The sequence below is a fragment of the Hypomesus nipponensis genome, chromosome 2, assembly GCF_054491055.1.
Source record: "Hypomesus nipponensis isolate SF chromosome 2, ASM5449105v1, whole genome shotgun sequence".
NCBI lineage: Eukaryota > Metazoa > Chordata > Actinopteri > Osmeriformes > Osmeridae > Hypomesus > Hypomesus nipponensis.
Genome location: NC_140362.1, coordinates 997,523 through 1,014,611, shown reverse-complemented (window position 1 = coordinate 1,014,611; position 17,089 = coordinate 997,523). Strand labels below are relative to the sequence as shown.

Below are 17,089 nucleotides of genomic sequence, written 5' to 3'. Positions count from 1 at the left end.
GGGACAGCCAGGGTGCCTCTTGTCTGCCATGCTAGCTTCCCTGGCCAGCCTCCTGTCCTGGCCCTGTCCTCCAGCCTCCTGTACTGACCCTGTCCTCCAGCCTCCTGTCCTGACCCTGTCCTCCAGCCTCCTGTCCTGACCCTGTCCTCCAGGCTGTGTCCTGACCCTGTCCTCCAGGCTGTGTCCTGACCCTGTCCTCCAGCCTCCTGTCCTGACCCTGTCCTCCAGCCTCCTGTCCTGACCCTGTCCTCCAGCCTCCTGTCCTGACCCTGTCCTCCAGGCTGTGTCCTGACCCTGTCCTCCAGGCTGTGTCCTGACCCTGTCCTCCAGGCTGTGTCCTGACCCTGTCCTCCAGCCTCCTGTCCTGACCCTGTCCTCCAGCCTCCTGTCCTGACCCTGTCCTCCAGGCTGTGTCCTGGCCCTGTCCTCCAGCCTCCTGTCCTGACCCTGTCCTCCAGGCTGTGTCCTGACCCTGTCCTCCAGGCTGTGTCCTGACCCTGTCCTCCAGGCTGTGTCCTGGCCCTGTCCTCCAGCCTCCTGTCCTGGCCCTGTCCTCCAGCCTCCTGTCCTGACCCTGTCCTCCAGGCTGTGTCCTGACCCTGTCCTCCAGCCTCCTGTCCTGACCCTGTCCTCCAGGCTGTGTCCTGGCCCTGTCCTCCAGGCTGTGTCCTGACCCTGTCCTCCAGGCTGTGTCCTGGCCCTGTCCTCCAGCCTCCTGTCCTGACCCTGTCCTCCAGCCTCCTGTCCTGACCCTGTCCTCCAGGCTGTGTCCTGGCCCTGTCCTCCAGGCTGTGTCCTGACCCTGTCCTCCAGGCTGTGTCCTGGCCCTGTCCTCCAGCCTCCTGTCCTGGCCCTGTCCTCCAGCCTCCTGTCCTGACCCTGTCCTCCAGGCTGTGTCCTGACCCTGTCCTCCAGCCTCCTGTCCTGACCCTGTCCTCCAGGCTGTGTCCTGGCCCTGTCCTCCAGGCTGTGTCCTGACCCTGTCCTCCAGGCTGTGTCCTGGCCCTGTCCTCCAGCCTCCTGTCCTGACCCTGTCCTCCAGCCTCCTGTCCTGACCCTGTCCTCCAGGCTGTGTCCTGACCCTGTCCTCCAGGCTGTGTCCTGACCCTGTCCTCCAGGCTGTGTCCTGGCCCTGTCCTCCAGCCTCCTGTCCTGACCCTGTCCTCCAGGCTGTGTCCTGGCCCTGTCCTCCAGCCTCCTGTCCTGACCCTGTCCTCCAGGCTGTGTCCTGGCCCTGTCCTCCAGGCTGGACACTGACCTCCGTCTGTGGTGATGCTGTTAGGATGAGCTGTCACTCGTGTGGCAGGTGTAGCAGCACCACCATCACTACCCCAACCTCTCCATCACTCCTCCACCACCCCATCACCACCCCCTCCCCCTCCCCCCCCATCACTACCCCACCACTCTTCCAGGTTTGGTTTCATTCCCAGGTGATGAACTCATCTGCTCATTTAACTCTCCTCTCTTCTCTTCTCCTTCCCTTTCCTGAGGTCTTACCAGGTACTGATGAGAGATCTCTCTCTCTCTCTCTCTCTCTCTCTCTCTCTCTCTCTCTCTCTCTCTCTCTCTCTCTCTCTCTCTCTCTCTCTCTCTCTCTCTCTCTCTCTCTCTCTCTCTCTCTCTCTCTCTCTCAGTGATCACAGCGTAGCTGTAACCTGCAGTCCCTTTGTAAACTCTATATGAAACCTGGGCTAAGTGTGTGAGCTTGCTTTGAGCAGCTCTGTTCCAGGGCTTTCCAGGGTGTTTGTGCTGTGAGACATCTTCCGCCCCCTGCTTCTGCTCTGCCATTAACACACACACACCAGAGACACAGTGAGCAGCAGCGTCTGGGTAATTAGCACATCTAGAGATGTAGTTGTGTTAAGACGTCTGAAGGGAGACTTCAGTGGTGCCTTGGGGGTCGTGTGGAGAGGATCTCTGTTCAGCTCTGCTGGGGCATGTTATGCCTGCCTGGGGGGTGAGGGGGATGGGATGGAGAGGGGAGGAGAGGGGAGGGGAGGAGAGATGGAGAGGATGAGGGGAGAGGATGAGGGGAAAGGAGGATGAGGGGAGAGGAGAGGAGAGGGGAGGAGAAGAGAGCAGGGGTGAAAGCAGGCCGAGCCCCTTTGCCACGAGAGAGGAGAGGTCAAGAGGTCTAGATGGGGTCATGAATGACGTTATTGCCACCTTTGTACTTCAGTTTTACAGTGTTGACTTATTTCACTGCTGATGAATTCAAGTTGGTAACAGCTGATCATTTTACCAACAGTAATTTTTTTTGCAACTGTTTCAAGGTGGCAATATGGTACCGAGAAACGGTATGAAAAGCCTACAGTACAATAGTACTTTTGGAATGGTTGTTAGGTGAAGAGTGGAAATCCCAACCCAGCCCACGAAGCGTGATTGATGCTCGGATGCTTCCAGAGTCCTGGAAGAGTGGACCTTGTTAGGACCTAAAGGGGCAAACCTTGGAGAAATGCTCCATCTAACCCTTGAGATGGGCAGAGCCCCCCACATGCTAACACACGCTAACACATGCTCACACATGCTAACACACGCTAACGCATGCTCACACATGCTAACACACGCTAACGCATGCTCACACATGCTAACACACGCTAACGCATGCTCACACATGCTAACACACGCTAACGCATGCTCACACATGCTAACACACGCTAACGCATGCTCACACATGCTAACACACGCTAACGCATGCTCACACATGCTAACACACGCTGAACCCCCCAGGGCTGAATCCCAGATGAAGGATAGACTGCAGCAGAGAGATAAATGAGGGGAGAGTAGGGGAGCTGCCTGGAGTCTCTGGAGAGAGGAGTGTGTGTTCTGGGAGAGAGAGATCAGAGAGGAGTGTGTGTTCTAGGAGAGAGAGATCAGATAGGAGTGTGTGTTCTGGGAGAGAGAGATCTAGAAGAGCAATATGCTCCTCTCTCCTATAGCCATGAGACTGGGAAGAGGCTCCTACTAGAGGTCTCTCCTACTAGAGGTCTCTCCTACTAGAGGTCTCCTACTAGAGGTCTCCTACTAGAGGTCTCTCCTACTAGAGGTCTCCTACTAGAGGTCTCCTACTAGAGGTCTCCTACTAGAGGTCTCTCCTACTAGAGGTCTCCTACTAGAGGTCTCTCCTACTAGAGGTCTCTCCTACTAGAGGTCTCCTACTAGAGGTCTCCTACTAGAGGTCTCTCCTACTAGAGGTCTCCTACTAGAGGTCTCCTACTAGAGGTCTCTCCTACTAGAGGTCTCCTACTAGAGGTCTCCTACTAGAGGTCTCTCCTACTAGAGGTCTCCTACTAGAGGTCTCCTACTAGAGGTCTCTCCTACTAGAGGTCTCCTACTAGAGGTCTTCTACTAGAGGTTTCTCCTACTAGAGGTCTCCTACTAGAGGTCTCTCCTACTAGAGGTCTCCTACTAGAGGTTTCTCCTACTAGAGGTCTCTCCTACTAGAGGTCTCTCCTACTAGAGGTCTCCTACTAGAGGTCTCTCCTACTAGAGGTCTCTCCTACTAGAGGTCTCCTACTAGAGGTCTCTCCTACTAGAGGTCTCCTACTAGAGGTTTCTCCTACTAGAGGTCTCTCCTACTAGAGGTCTCTCCTACTAGAGGTCTCCTACTAGAAGTCTCTCCTACTAGAGGTCTCTCCTACTAGAGGTCTCCTACTAGAGGTCTCTCCTACTAGAGGTCTCTCCTACTAGAGGTCTCCTACTAGAGGTCTCCTACTAGAGGTCTCCTTCTAGAGGTCTCTCCTACTAGAGGTCTCTCCTACTAGAGGTCTCCCAGGGCTGCTCTCTCCTCCAGCCAGACTGTTCAAACAGCAGAGCTCTGGAGAGAGATGTCAGAGTGTGCAGATGACCATCCTGGAGGTGACAGAGGATTGGAACAGTCGGATCTGGGAGGACAGTCCCTTGATCTCTGCCTAGCAGCTGTCAGATTAGATTTGGCAGTAGATTAGCGGATTGGAGTCTTTGTTCTCCCTGATCGCTGTCATTCGCCCTCTCTGGTCATTTAAAAGTGAGACGCAACTGTGGTGGCTTAGATCTAGACGTAACCACAGTGACGTCTTTCCAGACGAGAAACTAGATTGTTTAGAACTATGGTGATGTGCGTGTTTGGTTTTCTCAGTAAATCAGTAAGTCCCTCCCTCCCTCCCCCCTCCTCCCCTCCTCCCTCCCTCCCCTCTCCCATGCAGGTGGACTTTGTGATTAGTGTTGTTATTGTTCCATGTGAGGGTGTTGAGACGGCCACCCTCATCTGATGTTTACCAGCTCTGATGTGTCTCTTCTGGAACAATCCTGAGGATGGCTCCTTACTCTGACCTCCATTACATTCATCAGAGGAGCCGCCCTCAACGGCGGTTGTGTAAGAGTTTTAATGGCTTCTGTTTACCTCTCTTGTGAATATACAAATGTGTCTAAATGAGGCCCACCCCCCCGCACTGCTCTGAGTAAACCAAACCCCGTCAAGTTCAAGTTTATGGTCAAATGGACATTAACAGAGTGTTACAGGGTGAAGGTTCTCTGTACAGTGGAGGTGTTAGCATGCTCCTGGCGCTGGCTGCCATTAAAGCTGCTGTTTGGCACAGCCAGAGCTGTTTGGACACTAATCAAGACCATAATTACTCTACATTAGAGAAGCAGGCCCTGCTTTATGTGCTGTTGGCTGGGGCTGGGGCAGAGGCTGGGACCAAGGCTGGGGCCGAGGCTGGGGCCAAGGCTGGGGGTGAGCTAGCTGTAGCCAGGCAGAGCTAGCTGTAGCCAGGCAGAGAGAGCTAGCTGTAGCTTGGCGGAGGTAGCTGTAGCCAGGCAGAGAAAGCTAGCTGTAGCCAGGCAGAGAGAGCTAACTGTAGCCAGGCAGAGAGAGCTAGCTGTAGCCAGGCAGAGAGAGCTAGCTGTAGCCAGGCAGAGAGAGCTAGCTGTAGCCAGGCAGAGAGAGCTAGCTGTAGCCAGGCAGAGAGGACTAGTTGTAGCCAGGCAGAGAGAGCTAGCTGTAGCCAGGCAGAGCTAGCTAGCTGTAGCCAGGTAGAGAGAGCTAGCTGTAGCCAGGCAGAGAGGACTAGTTGTAGCCAGGCAGAGAGAGCTAGCTGTAGCTAGGCAGAGCTAGCTAGCTGTAGCCAGGCAGAGAGAGCTAGCTGTAGCCAGGCAGAGAAAGCTAGCTGTAGCCAGGTGGAGCTAGCTGTAGCCAGGCAGAGAGAGCTAGATGTAGCCAGGCAGAGAGAGCTAGCTGTAGCCAGGCAGAGAGAGCTAGCTGTAGCCAGGCAGAGAAAGCTAGCTGTAGCCAGGTGGAGCTAGCTGTAGCCAGGCAGAGAGAGCTAGATGTAGCCAGGCAGAGAGAGCTAGCTGTAGCCAGGCAGAGAGAGCTAGCTGTAGCCAGGCAGAGCTAGCTAGTTGTAGCCAGGCAGAGAGAGCTAGCTGTAGCCAGGCAGAGAAAGCTAGCTGTAGCCAGGTGGAGCTAGCTGTAGCCAGGCAGAGAGAGCTAGCTGTAGCCAGGTAGAGAGAGCTAGCTGTAGCCAGGCAGAGAGAGCTAGCTGTAGCCAGGCAGAGAGAGCTAGCTGTAGATAGGCAGAGAGAGCTAGCTGTAGCCAGGCAGAGAAAGCTAGTTGTAGCCAGGTGGAGCTAGCTGTAGCCAGGCAGAGAGAGCTAGCTGTAGCCAGGCAGAGAGAGCTAGCTGTAGCCAGGTAGAGAGAGCTAGCTGTAGCCAGGCAGAGAGAGCTAGCTGTAGCCAGGCAGAGTGAGCTAGCTGTAGCCAGGCAGAGAGAGCTAGCTGTAGCCAGGCAGAGAGAGCTAGCTGTAGCCAGGCAGAGAGAGCTAGCTGTAGCCAGGCAGAGTGAGCTAGCTGTAGCCAGGCAGAGAGAGCTAGCTGTAGCCAGAAAGAGTGTGGATTGTCCAATAATGATGATAGCTACTTATCAAAATGGAATAATTCCATTAGTTTTGTATTGGTGTGGGAACGCTCCACTGTGGGCTTGTGTTAGTGTCTTGTTTGCAGCCTGGCACACAGAGATGACAGTCAGGCTGATGTCCCAGTCAAAGCTGGGCAGCGCCGGAGAGCAATCTCTGCCATGCTCTGCTAAATGACTCCCAACAGCAGAGCACACGTCATACAGAGTCAATAACACAGGCCACGCCCCACAGGCCACGCCCCACAGGCCACGCCCCACAGGCCACGCCCCACAGGCCACGCCCCACAGATAAGCAACTACAGCAATCTATAACACACTTCTTTTTTTTCTTCATTTTTGCTAACTAAGAATGTATTCATTAGCGTGCTCCATTTAATTTCCCTCTGTTGCAGCTCCAAGAGAACAATTAAAGGAGGTACAGACTAATTAGGACAGGAAACAGGGCAGTTAGCATTCCTATCTGTCATAGCCCCGCAGGCAGAGTATAAGAAGTATTCAGAAGCAGTTTTAATAAAGATAATTGTATCTCTTGTTCTAAGTGACCTGTTTACCATGCTCAGGCTTGGTAGATTGAAGAAGCTTTTGTGTCCATGGAGACCATAAGCAGTGATCTCCTGACATGCTGGGGCTTGACCAACCAGAGGGAAGGAGGGAAGGAGGGAGGGAGGGAGGGATACACACTCATATGTGTGAATGTGTCTACGTATATATATATATATATATATATATATATATATATATATATATATATATATGGATCTTTATATATATATATATATATATATATATATATATATATATGGATCTTTATATATATATATATATATATATATATATATATGGATCTTTATATATATATATATATATATATATATATATGGATCTTTATATATATATATATATATATATATATATATGGATCTTTATATATATATATATATATATGGATCTTTATATATATATATATATATATATATATATATATGGATCTTTATATATATATGGATTTTTTTACAGATTATTTGGCAACATTAATAATATACCAACTTGAATAATAATAACATGGATACAAGTTGTACACCTGTGTGGTGTAGCTACACGTATGTATGTGTTAAACTGCCGCGTGTGTCTCTCTGTATGTGAGTGTATGAAATATGAGGGCGTAACCATGGTTTAGACATTGGGGGGGTCCAAATGATTACCCTTCCCCACATTTTTTTGTTAGCGAATTGCCAACAATTTTATATTTAAATATGAAAATTCGCACATTTATAACATAGTTTCGAGGACTACATTGACCATTTGAATTCACATCTAAAGGAATAGTGTAATTTCTCCAAGACAGTGACTGCCTGCATTGTGACCACATGTCATTTTATCAGAAAAACAGCGACTCATGCTTTTATGAGGATACTCGTTTTATGTGCTTACATATTTAGCTCGGTATCAACTTACTTACTGTCTGAAAAAAAAAACGCGTATTGTTGGAAAAATGTAACACATTTCTCCTGTATAAGAATGATTCTGTGTTCAGCATTCCTTGTGTGTAGGGAGGCCATAGAGGATGTCTGGCCTCATCTGTGTCGGGGGAATCATGTGGTCAAGCTTACAGGGGTCAAAAGGCACACACATGCACACACTCAAACACGTACGCACACACGCGCACCAGGTCTACGCAAGGAGCCAATGAAGAAAAGCCATGGAACCTTTGCAACGACGCAAGGTTGATTCAAACGAAATCACACATGTGTACAATAAGGAGGGGGGATTCACAAACGTATGTTTTTCTTAACAAGAAAAATAAAATGAAAATAAATGTGACATAACAAGAGACCAATCCATGGGGGGGCCCCCTAACAATGCGTGGTTACGGCCTCGTTTAAGGCTGTGAATTACTGTACCAGTCAAAAGTTTGGACACATTGTGACTGGTACTGTATATTGGTGAATATTTCTGTAATTCCACCGTTGCTTTGGCAATATGAACAATTGTTCTTTTTTATGCCAATAAAGCCTTTTGAACTGAACTTAATTAGAGAGAAATAGAGAGAAAGAGAGAGGAGAGAAAGAGAGAGAGCGAGAGGGAGAGAGAGGAAGAGAGAGGAGAGAGAGAGAGAGAGGGGAGAGAGAGAGAGGAGAGAGAGAGAGAGAGAGGGGAGAGAAAGAGAGGGAGAGGGGAGAAAGAGAGAGAGCGAGGGAGAGGGAGAAAGAGAGAGAGAGAGAGAGAGAGAGAGAGAGAGAGGGGAGAGAGAGAGAGAGAGAGGGGAGAGAGAGAGCCTGGTGGGTTCTTCTAATGAGGTGCTCTATGAGACTGAGAAGGGAAAACAACAGACGTTCTCCTACACCTGAATCGGTTTTCATGCCTAATACTATTGAGAAGCGAAGCAATTATATTTGCACACAGCTTTCATGCATTTGTTTGAAAAGCCTGCAGGGAGAGACTTTAGATTTATTTGTGTTTAACGTTCTGCCCTTGACAATAGTGCAGTGTGGAGATTTAATTGATTTTCCTCGAGAGCAGGGCTCTGATTCCTGCTGAATCCTGGAAGGCCAGCTGTTCTGTACTCTGCACTTCTGCTGTTTTCACTAATTGAAATGTGTGGTTTTAGACATAAATCTTCTTTCCTCCTCTCCTCTCTACTCCTCTCCCCTTTCCACCTCTTCTTTACTTCTGTCCTCTATTCTCTGTGATAAGCACACTGAGAAAATATATCTGATGAAGCGTAATGAAAAGATTTTAATCTAATCTTGTTGAAGGAAGTGCACTGTGTATTTTTCTTGAAAGGTTTATAGGTGTGGTGAATAGGCAGGCTCTCATGCCCGGCGTGTTACAGAGGTGTCTCCTGAAGGCCTGAGGGATTTACAGGAGAGTTGGGGAGCGTGATCAGTCTGTCAGTTCCTCCATCACCAGAGACAGATAAACACGTCTACTTGTCTGCACAGCAACATTTCTTAAACGTTTCTGTCACACGCCGTCGGGCTAGTGGTAGTTTCACTGTGCTCTGACTGGTCGTACAGATTCGAAAGTGAGAGTTTTCATCATCCAAATGTAGTCAGGAAGTGCATTCCGATGCACCGCTCGGTCAGTAAACTTCTGCTGGGGTCAGAACGTGACCCCAGCATGTTTCATTACAGAGACATGCTCATCCCCTGGTTGTCAGGGCGACTTGGTCCCTTTGCCATGGAAACACCAGTTTGCCTTCCTCAGTGTTGTCTTGAGAGAGTTGTCTCTCACACCTGTAACATAAGTCTCTTTCTCTCCTTCCCTTTCTCTTTCCCTCTCTTTCTCCCACTCTCTCTGTCTCTCCGTCTCTTTTTCCCTTTCTCTCTCCCTCTCCCTATCTCTCTCTCCCTTTCTCCCTCCCTCTTTCCCTCTCCCTATCTCTCTCTTCCCCAAAAACCCAACAGCAAGAGTATTCTCCAGGTTCAGACCCCACCCCTTTACATCACCTTGGAAACATCTTCTAAATAAACACATCACATGACTAAGTACAACAATTAGCCTGTTTCATAGAGGTGGATCTTCAGATCTCCTGGACCTGGTAAGTGCTGTGTGAGGTGCTGGGGGAGTCTATAGTCAGAGTCTACAGGAGATAGATTGGAGGTAATTGCCCTCTCCAGCTCCCAATTACAGTTTGCTTATCACCGCCTCTCCAGATAGTAATTTCCTTCATAAGGGGTCTCTCAGTGTCGCTTCCATCCCAGCCTGGGTTGAGCGTAAGTGTCTGTAATTATGATGACATACGGTATCTCTTCAGCAGATACTAGTCGTGTCTAAGGACTCTCATGCTGACTCACATTACAAAGAGTTAGGATGACGAGCACCCACGACGGATCAGTCAGGGAGCTACTGTTGACCTATCACAGCTGAGCTGCTAAACTTGTCCGGTTCTCAGACCAATCACAGCCTCAATTTGATGTGAGCCTGTCTGTCATACCCCTGCACCTCTCGGTGTGAGAGCCAGCAGAGGGCCCTCTGCCTGGAGAGGACAGCCAGGAGAGAGCCCTCTGCCTGGGGAGGACAGCCAGGAGAGAGCCCTCTGCCTGGGGAGGACAGCCAGGAGAGAGCCCTCTGCCTGGGGAGGACAGCCAGGAGAGAGCCCTCTGCCTGGGGAGGACAGCCAGGAGAGAGCCCTCTGCCTGGGGAGGACAGCCAGGAGAGAGCCCTCTGCCTGGGGAGGACAGCCAGGAGAGAGCCCTCTGCCTGGGGAGGACAGCCAGGAGAAAGCCCTCTGCCTGGGGAGGACAGCCAGGAGAGAGCCCTCTGCCTGGGGAGGACAGCCAGTAGAGAGCCCTCTGCCTGGGGAGGACAGCCAGGAGAGAGCCCTCTGCCTGGGGAGGACAGCCAGGAGAGAGCCCTCTGCCTGGGGAGGACAGCCAGGAGAGAGCCCTCTGCCTGGGGAGGACAGCCAGGAGAGAGCCCTCTGCCTGGGGAGGACAGCCAGGAGAGAGCCCTCTGCCTGGGGAGGACAGCCAGGAGAGAGCCCTCTGCCTGGGGAGGACAGCCAGGAGAGAGCCCTCTGCCTGGGGAGGACAGCCAGTAGAGAGCTGGATCACCATCACAGAGATGGACTATCGCAGCACCCACAGCTGCAGAGGGAGGGGCTGTTCTATGAGAGGCCTGGATCGATGTCCACACACACACAGACACACACACAGACAGACACACACACACAGACACACACACACACAGACACACACACACACACACACACACACAGACACACACACAGACACACAGACACACACACACACACACAGACACACACACAGACACACACACAGACACACACACACACACACAGACACACACACACAGACAGACACACCTGACTCTGCTCTGCTTATCTCCTCTCTGGTGTGGGTGTCTCCCTTCAGGAGCAGCTTACGTTATCCGGAACGTTCCTTCACACACCAGAGAAGCTTTAGAAGCCCAGCGGCTGAACTTCTCTGTATCTACATTATTAATAATCATCCACACGTATGCACAGACACAAAGGCACACACGCACACAAGGGGACACACGCACACAAGGGGACACACGCACACAAGGGGACACACGTGCACACAAGGAGACACTCGCACACAAAGACACACGCACAGCCAGAGAGACACACAGACATGAAGATGCACACAGTCATTGATGCTCTTCTCCACCACTCTGTCTGAATCTAGTTTAATCAGCACGTCTAACATATTCCTCCTCTCACTCCTCTCCTCCTCTTTTCTCCTCCTCTCCTCGTCTCTGCAGAACGGTGAGGCGTCCCTGTTTGAGGTCAACATCCGCTACGTCGGAGGACTCCTGTCTGCCTACTACCTGACTGGAGAGGAGGTGAGATCAATACTGCTGTTTCCATTCCCTGCCTCCACCCTCCCCCCTCCTCTCCACGCTCCTCCCCTCCACCCTCCCCTCTCCTCTCCACCCTCCTCCCCGCCCGCCCTCCACCCTCCCCCCTCTCCTCCATCCTTGTCCCTCTCCTCCACCTTTGTCCCTCTCCTGCACCCTTCTCCCTGCCCTCCAGCCTCCTCACATCAGCACACGCCTAACATGGGGGAGCATTTCTGGAGAGTATTATGGGATTGCGGTTCCAGTTTGCCTGGTGGTGCTCTGGACACGTGTGTGTGTGTGTTCTAAGAGAGTCTTGGGGGATTAATAACAGTGTTGTTACCCCTGCACACGTGAGTGTGTGTCCAGGCAGGTGTTTATGACTCGGGTGACGAGTCCTGGTACTGGTGTGTGTGGGGGGGTGGCGGTACCAGGGTACCTGGGTCCAGACTGGAGTGGAGAGAGAGGGGGGGGAGAGATGGAGAGAGAGATTTAGAGGCACAGAGAGTGCAATAGAGAGATGGAGAGAGAGGGAGAGAGAGAGAGAGAGAGGGAGAGAGAAGGAGAGAGACGGAGATGTAGGGAGAAAGAGCAAGAGTGAGAGGGAGGGAGGGAGGGAGGGAGGGAGGGAGGGAGGGAGGGAGGGAGGGAGGGAGGGAGGGAGGGAGGGAGGGAGGGAGGGAGGGAGGGAGGGAGGGAGGGAGGGAGAGGGAGGGAGGGAGCGGGAGGGAGGGAGAGGGAGGGAGGGAGGGAGAGAGCGGGAGGGAGGGAGGGAGAGGGAGGGAGGTGGTGTTTCAGGAACAAGGTTTTCCCAACTGTCAGTCCTGAGGGTGTGAATTAATTAACACCATTCCTGGAGTCTGTGGGGATGGGAGGAGTGGAGGGGGAAGGGGAGGAGGGATTAGGGGGAGGGTGAAGAGGAGAGGAGGAAGGGAAGAGGGGGAGGGTGAAGAGGAGAGGAGGAAGGGAAGAGGGAAGGATTCAGGAGAAAAGGGAGAGGGCGGTTCTATTCTGTAGCACTCGGATATTCCTTATTTAATTTAGGTGACCTACTTTTCTAAATATATCATGTTCGTTTACACACACCATCAGTGTGGAGGAATCCCCCATCTGTCTGTTTCTCTCTCTTGCGCTACCTTCACTCTCCCTCCCCCTCCCTCCCCATCCCTCCCCATCCCTCCCCATCCCTCCCTGCATATCCCCTCCTTACCCACCCTCACTCTTCAGACGAGGTTTGAACAGGCAATAGAATACATGTGAAAGTGTGTGTTACATCTGGTGGTGACAGCGTGGTGCATCTGTCCTGGGGGGCTGGGGGGAAGGGGGTGGGGGGAAGGGGGTGGGGGGAAGGGGGTGGGGGGAAGGGGGTGGGGGGAAGGGGGTGGGGGGAAGGGGCTGGGGGCGAGTGGAGGGGCTGAGTGCTTCTCCTGACCTTCACAACCTCCACAGCTGCTTAAAAATGCCAGGCTGGTGGAAAATGAAAATTGAGTTTGAGACCAAAATGAGAGATAGTGGGTGTTATTATGCGTCACTATGGCCTTCTGGGAAATGTAGTTTGCTGAAATTGCTGGCAGCCAGTGGCTGGGTGAAGATGCAAACACCAGGGGGCAGGGAGCTGCAGCCATGAGCTGGGGCTGGAGGAAGGAGAGAGAGTGAGGGATTTGTGGAGAGAGAGAGAGACAGAGAGAGGGGGGGCTGGGGAGTGGAGAGAGAGAGAGAGAGAGAGAGAGAGAGAGAGAGAGAGAGAGAGAGAGAGAGAGAGAGAGAGAGAGAGAGAGAGAGAGAGAGAGAGAGAGAGAGAGAGAGAGAGAGAGAGAGAGAGAGAGAGAGAGAGAGGGAGAGAGAGGGGGAGGGCTGAGAAGGGGAGGAGAGAGATTCTCTTTCTTTTTCCTGTGTAATCAGGAACCCTGCGATCCATATAGACACATCTCTGTTCCTGTCTCCTGCCCTGTCTGTAGACCTGTCACATCACACCCAGGGCCTGGATGCATGGGGGTGTGTCTGTCCTGGGGGACTGGAGGCATGGGGGTGTGTCTGTCCTGGGGGGCTGGAGGCATGGGGGTGTCTCTGTCCTGGGGGGCTGGAGGCATGGGGGTGTCTCTGTCCTGGGGGGCTGGAGGCATGGGGGTGTGTCTGTCCTGGGGGACTGGAGGCATGGGGGTGTCTCTGTCCTGGGGGACTGGAGGCATGGGGGTGTCTCTGTCCTGGGGGGCTGGAGGCATGGGGGTGTCTCTGTCCTGGGGGACTGGAGGCATGGGGGTGTCTCTGTCCTGGGGGACTGGAGGCATGGGGGTGTCTCTGTCCTGGGGGGCTGGAGGCATGGGGGTGTCTCTGTCCTGGGGGGCTGGAGGCATGGGGGTGTCTCTGTCCTGGGGGACTGGAGGCATGGGGGTGTCTCTGTCCTGGGGGGCTGGAGGCATGGGGGTGTCTCTGTCCTGGGGGGCTGGAGGCATGGGGGTGTGTCTGTCTGTGTGTGTTTGTTCATTTGTCCTTTTATTGCTGAACAGCTTAAAAGTGTATTTCAGAGAAAAGCTGTTCCCTGCAGATGGAACCCTGCTGGGTTATGTCTGGAGGCTTATGTCTTTGCCTCTAATCAACTGTAAACTCGACCATGCTGTAATGTACTCAACACGACCATGCTGTACTGTAAACACGACCATGCTGTACTGTAAACTCGACCATGCTGTACTGTAAACACGACCATGCTGTACTCAACACGACCATGCTGTACTGTAATCACGACCATGCTGTACTGTAAACACGACCATGCTGTACTCAACACGACCATGCCCTGCTCCGCCCTTCGTCTTCCGTTACGGAGGAGAGGATGGTTTCACTGCCCCCCCCCCACACACGCCCCCCTGCCTTTGCGCTCACATTAACGTGACAGTTGTCAGGTTTATGGGACAGTATATAAACTGCAGAAGGGTGGCAGGGTCGAAGGGGAAGATATGCATCGATCTGTCCAGGATCAATCTGCTGCTGCACAGTCTCCCCTCTCTGGTGACGAGGAGAGGACGAGGTAAGGAGAGAGGAGCAAGAAGCAAACTGTCTGAAATATGTGAAAACAGCTTTATCTCGCATGTCTGTTTTTCGTTTTTGGAATATATAGCCTAATTATGTAGGCGCCTATATTTTGTCATTAATATTGCCACGGAGATGCAGGCAGCATTAATATTGCCGAGGCGATACAGGCAGCAGTATGAATAATGGTGCTGGAGATGCCGGTGTGAATGGATCTCATTTGGGTGTGTGTGTGTGTGTGTGTTTGTGTGTGTGTGTGTGTGTGTGTGTGTGTGCGTGTGTGTGTGTGCGGTGTGGTGTGTGTCACCTGGCCCAGTAGCACACCAGCCACGCTAACACACTCATCTAGGAGGTAATTGAGTGTGTGTTTTCATAAAGCTGCAGCTCCATTAATGAAGCTGTGAAGCAGGGCAGCTAGGAGGCTCAGCAGCAAGGAACACTGTTTATCCTGTGATCTCCTGGCTGTGATGAATCACAGGATAAACAGTGATCTCCTGGCTGTGATGAATCACAGGATAAACAGTGATCTCCTGGTTGTGATGGATCACAGGATAAACAGTGATCTTCTGGTTGTGATGGATCACAGGATAAACAGTGATCTCCTGGTTGTGATGGATCACAGGATAAACAGTGATCTCCTGGTTGTGATGGATCACAGGATAAACAGTGATCTACTGGTTGTGATGGATCACAGGATAAACAGTGATCTCCAGAGGGATATTCCAGGTAGCGGGTTTAGGGAAAACTTTGAGTTTTTTAACCCTGAAATTAGGCTAACTGGGTTTTACATTCAAGATAGAGAGGTAACCCAAACTTTTGGTCAGTGTCCATGGTAACTTACTCTGTGAACCTAACCTGCTCACTAGCAGGTTTTCCATGACAAACTCTGCATTTCTACCTATCCCCTCCCACGTTCTGAGCCTGATAGCGTTGGCAGACATGGGGTGTCCTTTCCTGGTTCAGCCGACCAATCTCAAACTAAATTTCATTAACTTAGTTATACGTCGGGAGAGGATTATAAGACTGAGATTTGATGTGCTTTAATTCCCTGATGAATACCTAAACTAATGTTACCGTTTCCCGTCACAATCTGTAATTTATTTTAGCAACATTCTCAGCCCTTAGGCCTGCATTGCTAATGTTACTCGCCGTTGATGTGCACTCAGAACTGACCAAATGGTTTTTGGCACTGAAATAAAGACAAATAATTGAAATTGTATTTGATCTTCTTCATTGCCTACAAATAGAAGTCAAACAATTAGTATTTTTATCAGCTATTGTTCCTACAATTAATATGATTCACCTGTGACCATGTACCGTCCTGTAACTGGTGTCTCAGCAAATCTATTTCAAGATTGTAAGGGGTCAATATTGGCCAAACAACCTAAACTAATTCCCCTACGGTTTGAAGGAAGATGGGAAACTGAACAGTGTATTAACATGAACCAAATAATGCCAATGTAACTGGAATTACAGCCATTTGATTCTGTGTTAAATCAGAGCAAGAATGGTCAAAGAAAGGTTAAATAAAATAATAATTTAATCATACTGCAAATGAATGAAATCAATGAAGGTTAACTCTTACCTACTTAACCATGATTATTGTAAACCAGAGATAGAAAGCAAGAGGTGAGGAAGGTCTCAGGAGATCAAGAATCCACAGAACAATGCTTCACAATTCCTTTTATACCCAAGAACAACTATAATCACACCACAATCTTGACCCTTACTTATCAACATACTACTGGCAATGCTACAGTAAGTTACACAATGATGTGTGAGAGCCATCAAGTTCAGACTCCATCCAGTAACTCCATATTTTACCATATGAGAGGGGCAGGTTGATACCCTTACAAGATCATCCTTTATTATTCTGCCCTAAGTACACAATCTTTTGGTCAAAATAGAAATTCGGAAAATTCAACAATTAGTATTCATATAGGTTATTGTTCCTACAATTAACATCACCTGTGACCATGCACCCTCCTGTAACTGGTGTTCCAGTAAATCTTTTTCAAGATTAGCCATTATTCTTCTACCCTAAGTAGGACAACACCATGTCTTGATCAGTTTTTTGGCACTTTATGAGGTGTAGTTTGTACAACTCATTTACTTGTAACCGGGAAAACGCGATATTACATTTAAAATCAGAGTTCCACATGCAGAATTCACTCACACATCTCTCTGTATACTGCGTCCATGCTCTGTTCAACAGGATTACAATGTGCAAACCCTTTTTTATTCATTATTCTCATAATGTCAGTGTAACTGACAATTCCACACAAGCCTGTAAATAAAAGTACATGGGGAGAGAACTACAGTAGCTACCATACATGTAGGCTTCTCTGCATCCATCTCTGCACAAGCAGTCAACGTCTCTTCGTCATCTTAACCATCATCATCATCATCATCATCCTGTGATGAAAAGCATTCAATTGGGGGAAACTGCTACTACAAGTTGAAATGGGTACCAATTGATATTTACGTTGTATCATGTCGAATATGATTAAAACCAGGGGACGTAGAGGCTACAAACGTAAAGCCTAAGCAGGTGAATTCTGCATGAGGAACTGTTGAATTAATGTAATCTTGTGTATTCCCAGTTACCAGTAAAGGAATTGTACAAACTATATCTCATAAAGCAAGTGACAAAAACTGACCAAGAGATGGTGTACAGGGTAGAAGAATAAAGGCAAACCTTGAAATTGATTTGCTGAAACACCAGTTACAGGAGGGTGCATGGTCACAGGTGATAATGTTAATTATAGGAACAATAGCATAAATTCTCATTGTTTGATTTATATTTGTAGGCTTTGTAGGTTCACAGAGTAAGTTACCATGGACAC

The 17,089-nt window shown here is 50.3% G+C and overlaps 1 protein-coding gene across 1 annotated transcript in view; it reads left to right on the top strand.

Moving 5' to 3' along the window:
* The window catches only part of LOC146300319 (mannosyl-oligosaccharide 1,2-alpha-mannosidase IA), a 115,058-nt gene that overhangs the window by 73,402 nt on the left and 24,567 nt on the right, over positions 1–17,089 (top strand). The window contains exon 4 of the mRNA XM_084702184.1: positions 11,145–11,225. Within this exon, the coding sequence (XP_084558310.1) occupies positions 11,145–11,225 (81 nt within the window). The remainder of the gene's footprint in view (positions 1–11,144; positions 11,226–17,089) is intronic.